Raw genomic sequence first — 17755 nt, forward strand, 5'->3', positions numbered from 1 at the left:
TGATCCTTTCGGATGTGACAACAAAGATTATCAGTGATCATTATCAGTGATCATTATCAGTGATCATTATCAGTGATCATTATCAGTGATCATTATCAGTGATCATTATCAGCAACAGCAGAATGTCTAAAGTAAAATGAATTTTTAGATTTTTTGCAGAGAAAATGTCACTCTGTAAAAAGGCGTTACTTTTGGTTGGTGGCGTTTTCCACGAAGCTGTGTAGCTTTTATCACACATTTTGTTGCGTTGTGTGTTCAAAAGGCCATGAATGGGCCTGAAGTGCCGCAGTGCCATAATTCACAGCTAGCATGATGGATGATTTTATTTATTTTTCTCTCTTATTTTTATTTTTTTTCCAAGCCTCTGAGATGTCCGTGTCCTTCAAGACAGCTTTTTGAACACCCAGCAGCCTCTGGCTCCCTGAGGTCCTTGCAGCGATTCAGTACAGTTCAGTTAGCAGGCTTTCGGGTGGAAAGAATCATGGTCATTATTACTGACTGATGGTATCTTCATGTTTCTGGCGTTTCCAGCTGCTGCTCCATCAGCGAGCCTCATTGATATTCAGCAGCTTCTGACCGGAGACGATGTCACTGCCAGTTCAGCCGTGCAGCGTGGAACTGTGTCGTGTTTAAAGGGCAGAAGGATTTCTGTTAGACGGGCGGCTCAGTGATATTACTGGTATTTTTGAACAACAGGGCAGTTAAATAACTGAGGAATTTCTGTTTTTCTTCATGTTTTTGGTCAGTTTGCAATGTTTTCAATTAATTTATCTTCAAAAAGGTTGGTTAATTTGCCTGTATAGCAAATTCTTTTCAAATTTCTTTGTTGACAGACAATGTGGATTCTAACAGGTCCATTTTATGCAGTTGGAATCCAATTTGTCCAAATTCAACTGGAATCCTTAATTTATGATCAAGTTACATCCAGTCCTATTCAATTCAAAATATAATTCAATAAAGTTTTACTGAGTTGATCTTTCCTGGTGTTTTCACTCCTGATAGTCCGGTAGACTCGGTTCAATGGGGAACCAAAATTCCAACATTTGTTTCATTTCCAGATGGTGTTGGTTTGCTTTCACGCTGCACTGAGTCAAACAAACCAAACCCTTTGAGAAATCTGTTCCTCCTCTCGCCTGTGGTGGCACTGCAGCAAGAACCACATAAGGAAGTGACACAGAAACTTCTAAAGGAGACACTGATTTCATGTTTGTTTTGGTTGTATTTACCCAGAATTCCCTGCGCTGTAGTCTGCTTCCTGCTTGTGAAGTGGTCTCTGGTTCGCTTGGCGTTCACATAGGTGTTCAAACCACCCCAGAGTTCACATCAACCAAACCGACATCGAGGTTTGTAGAGGGACCAAAGTTCATATCAGAGTTAGATTACGCATTCACACTTCTCCAAACAATCCATATTTTCTAGGCAAACGGCCTGGAGTGGGGTTAAAGTGGACTAAACATGGCTGATGTAAATATATACAGGGTTTCCCCCAGAAAACTTGCTAAGCCCCATGGTTGGGGGCTAGAGCAGTCATTCATTCAGCAGCCTGCCATGTTTTTGAGTTAAAAAATGTTTAAAGTTGACAGGAAATTTTAAAATATCACATGATAATTATGTGTTATTGGAAGATTAATGCTTGAATACCGACTACTAACCTCTCAAAAAATGCAAACATTTAAAAAAAACTAAAATAAGTAAGCAATGCTTTGCCTGGTGGGTGCCCAAGTAAAGCCTGGTGGCCCGCCAGGCTTACAATACACTGCGAGAAACCCTGATACGTTTCTACCAGTACGGAAGATGAGCTGATTGCATCGAGTTGTTGACTTTCATCTAAAGCAAGCAAGCGGCCATAGTGGGAGGGAATCTTCCAGCAGAAGCAGGTATGAGTGGACCTCTGCCTAAACCAGCTGGGGGTTCAGAGAACAAAAAGCAGACATGGAGAACACAGAAGCACTGAGTCAGAAGTTGTTTCTATGAGATAAAAAAAAAAACCTACTAAACTGACATTAAAGCAGCTGAAGCGCTATCAATGACTTCCTTCTTAGAAATGAGAAATAGACTAAACTTAAAAAGCACATTTTTGCTCATACTGATGACTCAAAGCAGTTTTACACTAGACTCACGTTCACCCAGGGGTACTCACAAGACCCAAACAGTCATGCACAGATGAATAGGCAACTCTGTGTTACAAATCCTGGGGAATCGACATCTGGTGTCAGGTCTCATTCAAGTTGTGTCGTCTATGGAACAAATGAGAGGGAATTTAAGCATTTAAATTGTTGTATTACACAGAAACTATAATCAGGTTTTCTTTATTACTTGCTCGTTTAATGAAAGCTAAAATAGCTACTTCTCCTCTAGATAGATTATATATTATGGCAGGGACTTGAACACATTAATTTTGATAATTATTTACATAAATGTTAACACAATCGCTTTGTGTCTTGTGTCCAGAATCTTAGTATTTGCACTTTTCTGGTACGGCGTTAAATCTGATGCGCAAGTGACATCCACTAACAACAGCAACGGATGACAAATCCGCTTCTTTTGGCCCACTGGGGTTTAATTTTTGCTTCAAAAAAATGATCTGATGGAACGCTGGAAAAGACTACTGTTGTGTTTAAGTTGTGCTAAAATTAGGTGGCATATCGGTGAATCTATTCAAGTCTAAAATAGCATCACAACAAAAAAAAAAAAAACAATAAATGTCTTTACTGTTGACCTCGAAGGTCTAAACATTTAATAATTTAGCAGCAAAAGGCTTTCTGATTTGAAAAATGTAAGTATAGTTAACTTAATTAACTATTAATTGCAGAGCCTGCAGTTAACTTGATTAAAAATTAAACACGAGTCCCACCACTAATTAACACTAAATGTAATTAATGCGGAACTGTCAGTGATTTAGCTTGCATTAGTCTACATGGGGATATTTTGTTTCCACTGCTGCCTCAGTCCGTGTAAATAAAGAAGCTGCTCTTTCTTCACAATGTTAAATCTCTGCAACCGAATGCCGATCAGTCTTTGCTCTGAGATTTAAGAAGCCTTGCATTGGAGCATGCTGCTATTATGTAAAACCGATATAGTGTGTTTATCTGCACTAAATCAAATGGAAATTGCAGCAGACTGCTGCGCAGTAACTGCTAGAAACATGCCTCCACATATTGCAGGAGCTGGAGCTTAAAGCGTTCTGCTATTTACAGTATATATCAGGTTCCTTGCTCTGAGTCACATGAAGCCTTGAAGCTGAGGAGAAAAATGATCTTAGGAAATCCATCTTTTGAGCTCGTAATACTAGATCTCAGGATTTCAATCAGTGTGCAAAGACAATTTTGTAAACAGACGTCTCCTGTTAAAGAAAAATATGTTTTGTTTTTTGACTTCTAAGTGTCCCAGTAGACACAGGCTGAAGCCAAGGACTAAAAGCAAATTATCCAACAGTGTCATGGAAAATACAACCCTGATTCCTTAACACACATTTTCAGAATATTGGGTCATTAACTAATATTATTGTTACAGCATAGTTAAACACCAACATTTTGGAGAGGAGCTGTAAAACATAAGACTGGAGGAAAACAGCTCCAGCTCTGATCCTGACTCACCTATCCTCCATAAATCCTTTTGTATGTAAAGCAGTTCTGTGGTTTTTCATTAGCGCTCTCATTAGAAAACCTTCACAGTACAAAAAAAGTTAGTTAACCTAAGGAAATTATAATCAGAGTAGTGACTTTGGGCCAATTTAGTTACACAGAAAATATTTCTTGGTTGTTTAGAAGTGAGTTTGACCATGAAAATCCACAGTACTGACCGCAAAGTCAAGAAATCCTTCTGGTAAATGACGTTATTATGAACATATACATCTGTTTTAATTCTTACCTGTGGAAGTTAAAACCAATAGATCCAGTTTGTCCTGTAATCAGTTGAATCAAGTTCGCTCATCATGAATTGGAGACCTCTGATGATCACTCCACTGTGGAGTGGCGGCGAAACGTAGGAGTTGGCGTTCAATGAGGCGTTTCTGTATTCGTGTCTGTGGTTTCAATGGTTTGACGGTGCAGTGAGAAAGAGAACCACAGCAGCTGAAAATGTAACAAATGTTGCATCTTGGTGCCCAATCAAACAGAGGCCATTGGAATATCAAATGTGAAAACACCCTATAAAAATGAAGCCCAGAACATTTTAAACAGCATTTAGTCTCCATTATCCCCAAAATAAAGCCATTATTTTGTCTGACTCAGCAAAATAGCCATTACTACTGGTGTGGTTTTATTTTAAAGCTGCAGGCTGTAAAAACCAAAGGAGCTGGACTTAAGGAGGTATTGACTGTGGTTCGGCTGTGGGAGTGGACGGGACAGGAATCTTTTCAGACATCAAAAGTGTCCAGCTTCTAATGCTAAAGTAGTGATGTTTAGGAAAAACCACATTCATCTCCTTATAGACTGACTTAATTTTCGAAGGTTGTACTTAGACCCAGCTTTAAGACAACCTCCAAATGCGTCCTTTTATTGGAGGCTGTAAATCCAAAACCAAGACATTGAACTCAACTTTTTTTTTTTTTTTTTTTTTGCAAATCCACGCACATCACAAGAGTATTTAACTTTTTATATTGCAGAAAGACTGTGGAGGTTTCCGAGGGCCTGTTAATATGTTAGCATCAGCTGTTTCCTGGGAGTTTTCTGCTCCTGCTTTGCAGCATCCACGCTAGCTGTCACATCAATCAGTGCTGCTGCAGCTCCAGCCCTATGAGGACACGCTGCCTGTTTTGACTCCACTTCATCTCAAATCAGTGTAGACGACTTCACTGCTGACTTCAAACCTGCCTGAACGCAACGTCTGGGACTTGATGGCCGGCGGTTCCTGACAGGGGATCAGATTGTTTTGCTGTGGCTCTAAAACTTTTAATGACTGTTGGCTTGAAGCAAGAGCTCTGAAATGCGAGACTATGACCAAAGCTACAGCGTATTTATTCATGGATATTCAATTATACAGGTGTGACTCGAAGCTACTAACGATTAATTCAAGTAATCGTGATTAATCAATTATTGACATAGTCCTCAACTAATTTAGTTTAATTAACTGGAGTACACAGATTTAAAAATATATTTGCTGAAATATATTCAGAGCAGTAATAAAGACAAAACTGTACAAAAATATATGTCCATTTTAACCCAGACCTCAAGTGGTGAAAATCTATCTAAATTAATCAGTTAATTCAAAAAATAAACACTAGATCAGTCCTAAAATGCAGAAAAGGCTTTTTTCCACATGTTGATGTTAGAAGTGTTTCTGAGCAGCAGATGGATCCTTTGCTACAAATTATTATTTTTTTTTATTTGATACGGACACAAAAAACATTTCAAAACATCATCACTAATATCTGCATCACTGCTACATTATTGCATTTTAGGCAGTAAAATGTTTATTATTAAAAACTGAATTATTTCTTTATTTGCATATTTGATGTATTTTTAACATTGCATAAAATAAGCTTAAGTGGTTAAATAAAAAATCTACAGGATTCTGCCATTTTTTTAATTTTTATTTTGCTGATTTTCAATTTTCCTGATGCATCTGTGAAAACTGACCGGCTCTGCTTTAAATCAGAATGAAATTAAGTTGGTAAAATCTACCTTTTTATATTAAGGAGAATTCTTACAGCAATAACAAACAATATTACACCTCAAATCCTTACAAGAAGCTTTGGTACCAAAGAAATGTTGAGAAATGATGGGGAGGTATTTCAGCTAGATTTGAACCGTTCCTGGCAGATTATTTCAGTATTTGCATATGAATTTACAGGAAACCTAAACTCTAAATGATTCTGCATATTTAAATAATTTCTTTCAGCTTCAAAAGCCATTTCCAAGTCTGGTTTTTCAGAAATGATGATAATCTCACAGCTTTAAAGAACCAAAGTGTTTTTAATCTGACAAATCTACAGACAGATAAAAACCTGAAATGTAAATAAATCTCAGTGAAGCCGTTAAACAAAGTTGCCTTTTCAAACATTTCCAGGCCACATAACCTCAGGCAAGTCATTCCGGATCTATGAGCCGTGACTTAAAGACTTTCTTATCTGGCAGTCTGGAAAGAAATAATCAGATTAAAAAACCCAATAAGTTCACACAGAGCAGACGCCAAGATGAATGAAATGTGGTTTGTTTGTTTCTCCTAAACCTCCGGAGGCTGAGTGTGAAATCCACTTTAAACAAGATGGAGATGCTGGAAGACACAACGGTAGAGCTTTTCTTCACACTGTGTGCTTCTTCCTTTACAGTCGTTCTAATTTTAATAAGAAATCAACTAAAATGTCCTTTTTAGCCCAAACAACAGTAGTTTAGCATTTTAGTGTAGCTACTGTGTGAATGCACTAAAACATACATTTTAAAGTAAGTAAATGTTTCAACTTGCATGACGTGGCTTCAGATTTGAGTTATAAAATCAAAGATCATAAATAATAAAACATTAGATAACATTTTAGATAAACGAAATCAATAAAAAGAAGCTTGGGTTGCTTGTTGCTTTGAGTTGTGGAGTTTTATGTTTGAGTGAGTATAAATCTGGTGGGGTTTGTTTGTGTCTGTCTGTACTGTTGGGTTTTATCATGTTTCCCTCCAGGTTTTCTTTCTTTTTGTGCTGGAGTTTGTTCATTTGTAAATATAAGTTTGTTTATATATGTATTTATAAGTATATTTTAAATTCATTGGGAGAAGGAATCATTAGCTGCTTTTAAATAACAAATGTGTGTAAAACTGTTGATATTCTGCAGTCGAAAAGTCACAACTTCGCAATTTCGACTTTTTGAGCATTACGTCATGTTATAACGTTATTCTCTCATCCAAAACATACCTGAAGTGTTGCCTTGATTCTTTCATGCATGTTTGATAAATCTTTTTATCTCCTTGGCAACCAGTCAGCTGTGGAAAACCTCTGGGTGGACTAGCTTCGCTTTTAAGATGGAGCTCTGTCTCAGAACTGTAGTTTCCAAGCTTTTGAGCTCCTTCAGACTATCCAGCACCAATTAGCAAATACCTGGTGCAACTGTGCATCACCTGAGCTCATTATAAGAGCTACTTCTCAGTGCAACGCTGGTAGAAATGTTGTAAAAGGGTAAATAGAAGTGTGCTGTTTCGATAACTTTCTGAAGGCACTGTTTCAGAAAGACCAGGAGTTTTTAAAGTGACATAGACCAAATTTCAAGGCATTAAATCAAGAAGTGAATTCTTTAAGGCATATTTGCAACTCCAGGTAGCATAGTTCCTTGATTGTGTTATAAAATGGCAGTATGTGCCTGGAAAAGACATAATTCTCTGATCATTTGTTTATTTTCTCTATCATGTGGTTTTGACACTATCTGTAAAACCTTGGTGTATTGTCACATCTGTAGCCACCAGACTTTTATATGTAATTTCCCTGTCAGCAAAGGGATTCAGCTGTTTAATATTAATGTGAAGGAAGCTTTTGTCAAATAATGTGACGGTTTACAGAGAAACTTTTTGTTCTTGTATGTCTTTCTTCTTCCTGAAGCCTCCTTAGATGCCGTGATGGCAGTTTCACAAGGTTTCAGTTTACTAAAAATGTTTCAAAGTGTCCCAGGAGACAAATCCTGCCTGTTAGTTTTATGGCTCTTTTGTGAAATGAGCAGAAAGTCTCCGTAGAGCGGCGAGGCGGCGACTCCATTGTCTCATATCAGCACCCAGACAAAATGTTTGACTCCAGCACTGACACCATTCACTTGTTAATTGAAATTTGTGCTGCACTCGGCAGCCCTCAGGTCCACTTCCCTCATCTACTCCCAAAATATAGGTCGAGTACAGCTGCTGTAGGACGACTTGTTTTGTCGGCTGTCACCTCTCATTACATCCCCATCATCCCCCTCTCCAGGGTCTGCAGGGTTGGGTCAGGAATGAGGCCCTTCCTCCAACGCAGGCGTGTCACACTCATTTTCATTTTGGACCATATCTACGCCTGTCGCAATAAGCATTAAATAAATTAATCGCATAAATTTAAAAAGCTCAATAATTTTAATTTGCATGATTGTTTTGTTTTTTTCTTTTCTATTTTTTTTTTCCTATCAAAGACTAGATGATAAAAGTCTTCAGTCTGGTGCTTTGGACTCAACTAACAGCTTTTTTTGAAGGACAATTTGCTTACAGAGACTTCATAATTCATTTTATTTGTTGCTTTTGTTGTTTTGTTTTTTCTTTATTTATTTATTGATAGTCTCTTCAATATGTATAATATTTTCACTGGAGTCTGATCCAGAACTGCACAGCATTCTGGGATATGTAGACAGAGGGAAAGACTATAGCCGCTCAAACTCTCACAGCCAGCTAAGCTCACTACTCTGGTAGTTGCCTAGCAACAATCTGAGTAAATTGGGCAGCAGCAGTTTCAGGTTTGTCCACTGCGCCTCATAACTTAAAAAAATAAAACAATTATGTGAAAACCGTGGTTAAAACAGGAGCGGTTATGCCACTAGCTTAGCAGTATTTCAGATATTTAAAACAAAAAACTAATAAATAAATATTGATGTTGACAATTATTGATATATAAGGCCAGCCCCACTATATATTAAGTGCAAAAAAATGTCGCTATGGCAAAAAAACAGGAGGGACTGATTGATATAATTTGAGACTATAAGAACTACTTTAATTTGATTGATAAAATAATATTTAAGTAGACAACTGTTATTTTGTTCTATTTGTATGTTTCTCTAGAGTCTAGAGGGCCACATAAAAAGCTATGGCGGGCTGGATTTGGCCCCCGGACCTCGAGTTTGACACATGTCTCTCTACTTGTAGGGCTGTTATGCGGGCCACTTGTTCAGTCTAAAACCTTTTTAAAGCTCATCTATATCCCCTGAAGACTCAGGGAAATGATCCGACTGTCGAGGATGAGATTCAGAGATGATATCTTATTGAAAACGGATTGCCAGCATACATTACTGCGCTCTGTCTGGATGGTGGAGATTTCCCTGAGGGGATCGGAGTTATTAGAGTCATTACTGTGACCTTTATTTGCCCCGCGGTCTCCACTGAACTCGGCGTGACTCGTCGGCTGTCACATCGTCTCTTCAAGGGACAAGACACACTTTGCAGTCAGACGGGTCAGGCCTGTTCAGAGTGATTACCGACCACGATCCACGGGAGGTGGAGGCACGCTGTGAGTGTGACAGGAAGCTGCCCTGCAAACATATTTATCAGACAGGCTGTGGCCTTTTATTCTCCCATCTGATGGACTAAAGTTCCAGCTGCAGCTGTAGGAATGAGACTTTATTTTTAGTTTTTGGGTAAACAAGAAAATGTTCAACTGCCAGAGCTTGGAAATAAATTCAGGAGTAGAATCTCGTTTAAATGAGAAAACGTTGTTTTGATGAGATTAAAACACTCACTATTGAAATTTGTCTCAATAAAACCAAGATATTTTTTAAACAGAGGTCGTAATAGTAAAACCACAACAGCTCTTGGGATTTTTAGATGTCGTCTAGAAGAAGAAGGTTTTTTGTTATAACGAAATCTAAAACTCATTTTGTTTTAACTAGAGTTTCTTGATTTGCATCTCATTATCATGACAAACTTTACATTACAAAACTTGTTTTAATGACATGCAAAGAGTTAAATTTAACAAGTAAATTTATTGTTAAAATGAGCTTGTTTTGCATTTCATTATGAGAACCATTCTCAATTTAAAGAAATTTAGATCATTAAAACATTTCTTGTAAAAAACAAGATATTATTGTCTCCTTCCCATTCTTATTTTGTTCCTTGTATTCTTCCTTTTCTTCCTCCCTTTTTATCCAACATCATTTGTCATGTCTTTACATTCTTCTGAATGTTTTCCCTCTTTCCTCTTTTTCAAGCATGCTGAGATTAATGTGGTGCAAAACAAAATGCGTCTTTTCCATTCCTTGTTCATGTGTGTTATTTTATACTGCTATCATGTTCGAAGTAAATACATAAATAAAATATAAATTCCTTAAATGTCTTTCTTTACTTTCTATGGAACATCTTCCCTCTGTCTTTCTTCATTTCCTTCCTTGGTTTCCTGCTGTTTCTAATTTTCCAGGCTACAGGGTAGTAAAGACCTGAGCACTGGAGAAGTTTAAAATGTTGATTCCGTTTTCTTCGTCCCTCTTTACCTTTCAGTATTTAGTTTAGCAGCCGTCAACCTCTTCATCCTTTTCCTCTAACATCTGCGTGTGAAGCTCAAACGGTTTCTGTTTAAAGTAATTCCTCTGCTTGTTTGCTCCCTGCTGAGATCTTCGAGCGTTTCGCTGAAAGCAGGTCAGTCCAGGTCCGGAGGGAACCCGTTCGTTTTCATCTGCCAGCACACTTTCCAGTCCAGTTTATTGGATCCTCTTTGACCCTCTGTGTTCACACCGCTCATGTCATAAACGGGTCACTCTAAATGCCAGTTTCCAAGTCAACAAATTTATATAAAGGAGGTTTTTATCGAAGCCAACGCTCTGTTCCTCTGGTCCACCTGCGGTTCTGTGGTTCCGGATGATTTCACCCAGACGGTTTATCATCTCACTGCCAAGCTCTGTAATCCCCAGAAATGCTAAACATGCTAATCTTTTCTACGTCTGCTTTCCAAACCACAAGACGTAAACAAATTATCACACATTCACTCACCTTCAGTTCTCCCAGCCGGATTAGTCATTTAGTCTGTAAAGTTCTGACTTGTGTGTAGGAAACGCTACTTTAGATCTTAGTGCAGCGAGCCGGGTGGTCTTTGAGGGGAAAACCTCGTAGATGTGCATGTTTGATTTATTTATTTAGGTTCACAGGGATAATTAAAGTTAAATCACTTTGCTTAAAGAGCCAAATCATACTAGGACTAGTTTTAATCAAGTTAACTGCAGGGTCTGTAATTAATTTATCACATTTAAATCAACAAAATAAGAAGGTTTTCAAGGTTCATTTCTGTATTCAAGGTTCATTTCCTTGAAAGTGATTGATATTCAAACTGCACAGTTTGGTAATAAAGTTCAATCTATCGTTTGATTAAAAGCTTAGATTTGGAAACGTTATTTACAGTAGAAACCTGATACTTCCAGACTCATTTTTTTCTCGTTGTCTGAAGTTAAATCAGACTAAACTTTTCTCATTTTGGTTTTGTTTGACCACAATTGTTTATATTTGCAAATGCCAGAAAGCTTAAAACATTACTTAGAGATTTTTTTTGTAGCTTTCTTTTATTTATATGAAAATATGTATATGATATTTTATGTGCAGAACTTTGCAACATTTGTTTAAAAATAGTGCTATACAAATAAAGTATTATTACTACCTGCCTTTGTATTTATAAATATTTTTCTGTAAACAAATAATGTGTAAAGTAATAGATATGTCAGGAAGGCAGTAGGATCAGATAAGTTTGTACATTTGCCTGCCTCCTTTTCAAACATTATCTAAATATATATCTAGGCCTGTCACAATAACAAATTTTGCTGATTGATTAATTGTCTCAAAATTATTCCGATAAAGACCTTTTTACACTGATTTAATAGAAATGACATTAAATGACAAATATAGATACACTTTATTTTCAAAAGAACATTCAACACTGGAACTGATAAAAGAAACAAAACAACCAAAAGCAAAAATAAAATTGATTCTCAGTCTCCATTAACAAAAATGTACTTGAATAAAAGCACCAAAGTGTAAATAAATACTGCATTCAACCAAAAGAGTGCAGATTATGAAGTCTGTTTACTATATTGCCCTTCAGTAATCATTAGATTTAATTATTATTATTATTATCCAGTGTTGGCATAGTTACTTTGAAAAAGTAACTTTAATCGGACTACTGATTACTCCTTTAAAAAGTAACTTAGTTAGATTACTAACTACTTGATTTGGAAAGTAACTAAGTTACACTAAAAGTAACTTTTTAGTTACTTTCAGCAGCTGCTAACAACAACGCTCCGCCTCCTGTGAAAATCACATTGAGCTTTGCCAATTCTTAATTGTGAGCTATTTTATAATGGTAACATCAACAATGTGTCTCCACTGATAAGGTTGAACTGAAGAGGAGATTGTAGAAAAAACAGTACAAAAAAATAAAAAATGATAAAGCCGATAATTAAAATGAAGTTGATAGTTTTAATTTATTGTGCAATTAATTGATTTATCGTTTATGGCGACAGGCCGATATATATCATTTTATTTGAACTGTGAATGTAAATATGTCTGAAAAAACTAAATTTGTTTTGCAGTTTGGTGAGGAGTCAGATACAGCTTTGCTTTTTTGTTGAAATCCTTTGCTACAAAGAGGAACTACACCCCTCATGTATTTGTTTAAGGCTCTCCCTCTTTCTTATTGTATTGACGAGGCCATGAATAATTCAGCCCTGTTGCATAACAAAAATGTGAGTGCGTGCGTGTTTGGGTGGTCTGCATGCGCGTATGTGTGCTCAGAAATATGTTGAAAATTATCTAATTAGGTTTGGATTTGTGTTTCTTACATTGGAGTAAATATAAGCGACCTAAAGTGACGAGGAAAGTCAAGACTTTAACTGGTTTATGTAAAATCCTCTCAAATGGTGATTCGCTGCTTTTCCCACGTTTTCTGAGGCCATAAGCTGCCCATCGCGTCACCAGTGCATACCAAGGAGGTTCTCTGTGATCTGGAAAATAATTCTCTATGCTGCGGTTTGTCGGTTTTTGGATTTCTCTTCCAGCTAGTGGTGAAGTCATACTTGATGGCTTCACATGCATCAGTGATGTGTCTCTGTCGTTGCAGAGGCTCGCGGGCCGAGGCGCAGCCTGCAGACGGCGCAGAACCTCCTGCAGGAGGAGGTGGCACGTGCTGAAGAACACTCCGAGGTAAGAACAACGCAGCTCTGCTTTTTCTCTAAAATTCCTCCTGGAAATTCAAAACAGAGCTTCACTGCTCTGGCAGCGGTGTTGCTGGGGGCTTTTATTTTGAAATAAATAAATAAATCTGCAGGCTGGCTCTGAGCAAGCCCACACACTTCAATGCAATCTGCTGTATGAAGCCGCTAGTCATGCTATACATACACCCAGCCTACTTCAGCAGCAGCAGCCAGTGGACTGTTAACATCCTGTTTGCTCCCCTTAAGGCTTCATTTAATGACAAACAATACGATGCTTCTCTAACTAAAACTAAATAAGCAGCAGAGTTTAATCTGAACCAGATGGTGTGAATTCGGTGTCTGAAGCTGCTGTCAATAAAAAATGCTTCACAGTCTTTGTGTTTTTAAACATATTCAACGCAGATTTGGGTGGAAATTTCCGACTTTGTCTTTGTGTGACTGAAGAGAAAAATGAGAGCAAATTGGGTTTTATTTAGGGCTGCAGCCACCAATTATTTTATTAATTGATTATTCTGACAATTATTCTGATTTGAAACAGGGCATATTCTGCCCATTTTTCAGTCAACCACTTAAATCTTTTTATATAATATTAAAAATACACTAAAAATGCAAATAAACAAATTAATTATTTTCACATAAGAAAATAAACAGTTTACTGCCTAAAATGCAACAACATGGCATTCCTTTAGAGAACCCTTGATCTAGGGATGCACTGACTTAAGAAAAGAAAAAGGGCCAATATCGATATCCGATATTAATGCTGTTGAGGCCAACAACCAATATTTCCTGATATTATTTATCTTTTGTACATTTCTTTAGTCTTTTAACTACTTAGTTCAATAGTTTTTCATATCAAAACCATTGAAACTTTAATATTTCCATTTAAATATATGTACATATATATATATGTGTGTGTGTGTGTGTGTGTATGTTGTGGGTTTTTTTCTAAGCTTTAGCAATCAGTGACTTCCTGTGTCAGTGGTGGTCAGTATTAATATCAGTTTAGTTTAAGTAGCACCCATTCTTAGGAAATGTCATGCAAACAAGTCATTTCGATTCAGTCACACATACATTCCAATTGATAGTTTTTAAGGTTCACTTTTAAATCTAATTATATGAAATTCTGACACTATAAAAACTAAGAGCTTGAAGCGGTTGTACTGTTGCAATCATAATTTTGGAAACAATTAATGAATTCAACAAATTAAAGAGATTTAATTAGTAATAAAAAAGCTGTGCTAGATTTTGAGCTCAATGTTTATTTATTTTTTTACCAGCTTGAGGTTAGCAACGTCACTGTTGCTAGGCGATAAAAATCTGAAGGCTGGACCTCGTTTCTGGTCCTTCAAAGAATCTGTCTGAATTTGGACGCACCCCTACCCACTCCACAAAAAGGGAAAAACAAGAGAACATGAACTGAAGCCATGAAGTAGCTAAAAGTAAGGAGCTTGTCATCCATATTTATAGTCACAATAATATTCAAAATGTTTGAACCTTAAAAATTGAGTTTATTTGTTGTCACAACATCAATATTACAGAGCAGGGAATGAAAATCAGTCAGTATTTGTTGGTTCAGTTTCCCTTTGTGTCAAACAATAAGCTGAGCTGCTTTGAAGCTGAAGTCTGAAATAGAAATCTGCTGCTTCATGATTAAAACATCTGAAGACCTGAGAGCAAGAGAAGCCTGATCCTGAGAACTCGCTGGTGTGTTTCTGAAATAGTTTTACCAGGCGACATTGATGCTTTCACAGGTGTCTAAAAAAATACAAACAGCTTGGAGTTAAAGCTGCCATAGGGCTGCCTACAGGCCTCCCGTCACTGAGCCGCGCTGATTCTCCTTCATGCATGCACCGACACGACCGGGGTGAGCTCACAACACAAGCAGCTGTAGATTCAGACCTGTTGTCTCCAAGTCTGTGCAGTAAATAATTCAAACTGTAAACCCCACATTACTGGGTTTTCAAATGAAGTTTGGCTCGATCACTGAAAGGTTGCTTCACATTAATGTCACAGTTAGCCGCAGAGTCACAACTTTAGAGTTCAGCTGGAGATAGAACATTAATAAGTAACAGTATATAATATATAAGTTCTCAATGTTGACAGCGTAATTGACTGACAAAATAAAAAATTGGATACTTTATGCACAAAATGTCTTTGATTTAATCTTTGTGATTAGAATTAAGGTTAAAACAGTTAATCATAATGGATCAATTATTGAAATAATCGTCAACTAATTTAGTTATTCATTAATTAATTGGAGTATGCCGACTCAAAAAAGGTCAGTTGCCTAAAGAATAACATAGTAATTAAGGCCAAACGTTTAAACACAAAAAGCATTTGCACTTAAAATGATACAAATTTCTTTGTCTGTAAATATGTTCAATCGAAAACTCCTCAAGTAGTAGTTTCAGATTCATCTGGTTCAAATTCTGTAAAAATAAATTTTTATTAAACACCTTATGCTATCTAATTATTAATTTGATTTAATCCAACTCCCGTCCGTTTGTCTGGAAAGTCTGATTCATTTGGGGAGATGTGAATGCGTAGTCAAACTCTGACAAACTCCAACTCTTGAACATTTACTAACTTTGGTCTCGACTTGGTTGAAATGAACTCCAGCGAGCAGGGCATTCTGGGTAAATACAACCAAAGCAAAAACACTAGTCTAGTGCTGGTTGGGTGAAATGGCTTATAGTCTTCAACTAAAAACAAAAGAGAAATTTTACACCGTCTAAAATCCGATGCCATTTTTATTCACATTTGGTTTTGTGTTGTTCCTTCAGTGGTTCTTGTTACAGCGCCCCCACAGGTGAGGAGGGGAACAGGCTTCTCAAAGGGTTTGGTTTGTTTGACAATGCAGTATGAAAAAGAACCTCAGCAGCTGAAAATGTAACAAATGTTGCAATTTTGGTCCCCAGTCAAACTGAGTCTACTGGTGTGAACAGTTCTTCCTTGGTTCAGGGCTGTAATAAAAACATAACACCTTGGTTTGGGTTTTGCTCCTATATTGAGATCTGGGTGGATAAGAATTATTATTAATCTTAAGTTATTAAAAAAGACTCAAAATGAGTGGTTTTATTTTGAACAATTTCTGGTTTTAGAGCGGAAATCGGATTTAGTCAAGTCCCTCAGCCTCAATTCAAACCTAAACAAAGTAGCTTATGACTCGCATGTAACGTCACCCGTTTCTTTTTAATTAAAGAACCAAATGCAAGCCTGTTGGCGTTGCTGAAATACCCACAGTCCTTTGCTTACCTGCTGGCCACCGTGTTGCAGAGCTTATTTACAGAAGAAAGCTGCCACTGCTGTTGCAGGCATGCATTGATCCACAGAGCCTGCCGCCCCCACCTCACATGGCTGCGATCAATAGTTTCATGACTGACTCATCGAACGAGCAGTTCACTGATTGATTAAGCAGCAGCAGCATTCAGAAACCTCCTCATGGATATATCAGTAAATATCCGACACAAGGCAGCTGCTTTAATTCCCATTTTTTTTAGCTTATTTATCACAAGTTTTAAGAAGAGATGGTTTATGATTACTGCATGGAACAGATGAAAGGCTCTCTTCTCTGTGTTTAATCAAAGCTTCAGAGTTGGTGTGTCTGAATCAATACAATCAGGCCTCTCTGCTGTCTCACTATCAGCTTGAATCTAAATCGTCTCAAATTGAGACCTTAGAGGGCAAAAAGATTTAAGTTTTCATGGTTGACAGGAATCTTTACAGCCTTTCAGAGTCATGTTATGGTGAAGAAGATCTGGGGCTTTGTGAAATCAGGTCCAGACAGTTAAGGTTTCGGGCCAAAAAACCCCTTCTTCTGTTGCCCTGAGTCTCAGGTACCAACATGAACAAACAAATCTGATGGAGGAGTCGAGAACTTGATGTATTCTTCCGACATCCTATAAATCAAATATGTCAGCCTGTAGGTCGTCTGAGAGTTGGTTTGTTTTTAAATGAGATGAAGTGAGGAAACGCAGCTGAAGAGCTTGGGGGTTTTTGAACTGTTCCTGGGAAATATTTTGTTAAACCTTTGTTTCCTTTCAGACTCACACAAACACAAAAACCCATATGAAAACAAGTTATATATAGTTCATCTCAGAGTGTCGTTGATGTTCTGGTCGTCTAAACCTTAATTAAATGGTGAAATAGTGAATAAAAGGTTTTTCACTTTACAACCACAAACTGTTTCACTGGGACTTTGTGTAATAGACATAAAATTAAGTCCATCGATTTTGCCATTTTGGATTTTTTATTCTTCCATTTGGGGTTCTACTGCTTCTAAAAACAGCTCATTGATGGGCATTGTGCCGTTACCTAGCAACCCCAATACATCCTGCAGCATGTGTGGTCAGATGGTTTTACTGCTGTATGCATGCACTGGACAATGGCTGTGGGAAAAGACAAGTGTTTTGTCTTTGACTTATCATCCAGAAACCACTTGCTGAATTCTTGTTGGTTGTGCAGGAGACTCTACTAAAGCTTTTCAAAGATGAACGTTTATATAAGTCTGCATTTGTTTGCAGCCATATTCACCTGTGAGTATAAACGGTGTGTTGGGGAGCATGTCCAGCAGCAGGTTATGTGGATTTAAAGTGACAGAGGCCCTAAAACAGCTCATTCTGAAAGTAGTTCAAAATAGGCAGGACTGAGCAGACGGAAATCTCATTATCCAAGATTGATTTTGTGCAAAAAATTTAATGAACATGTTTTGTACAGCCAATAGAGCAATCCTAATCTCTTCAAAGAAGTGTAATGGGTCACCTTTAAAGATGTTTGTCCAATTCCATGTTGAGTAAATTAACTAATAAACAATGGGATGTTTTTTAAAAAAAATTATGAAGCATAACAGTTCAACCTTCAAGACATCTCAAAATTATTTTTGATTTTCTGCTCAGATAGTTTCACCTGAAATAAAAC

The 17755-nt window shown here is 37.3% G+C and overlaps 1 protein-coding gene across 1 annotated transcript in view; it reads left to right on the forward strand.

Moving 5' to 3' along the window:
- Positions 1–17755, forward strand: part of vps37d (VPS37D subunit of ESCRT-I) — a 45454-nt gene that overhangs the window by 17440 nt on the left and 10259 nt on the right. The window contains exon 3 of the mRNA XM_044140836.1: positions 12745–12827. Coding sequence (XP_043996771.1) covers positions 12745–12827 — 83 coding nt within the window. The remainder of the gene's footprint in view (positions 1–12744; positions 12828–17755) is intronic.

The sequence above is a fragment of the Gambusia affinis genome, linkage group LG15, assembly GCF_019740435.1.
Source record: "Gambusia affinis linkage group LG15, SWU_Gaff_1.0, whole genome shotgun sequence".
Taxonomy (NCBI): domain Eukaryota; kingdom Metazoa; phylum Chordata; class Actinopteri; order Cyprinodontiformes; family Poeciliidae; genus Gambusia; species Gambusia affinis.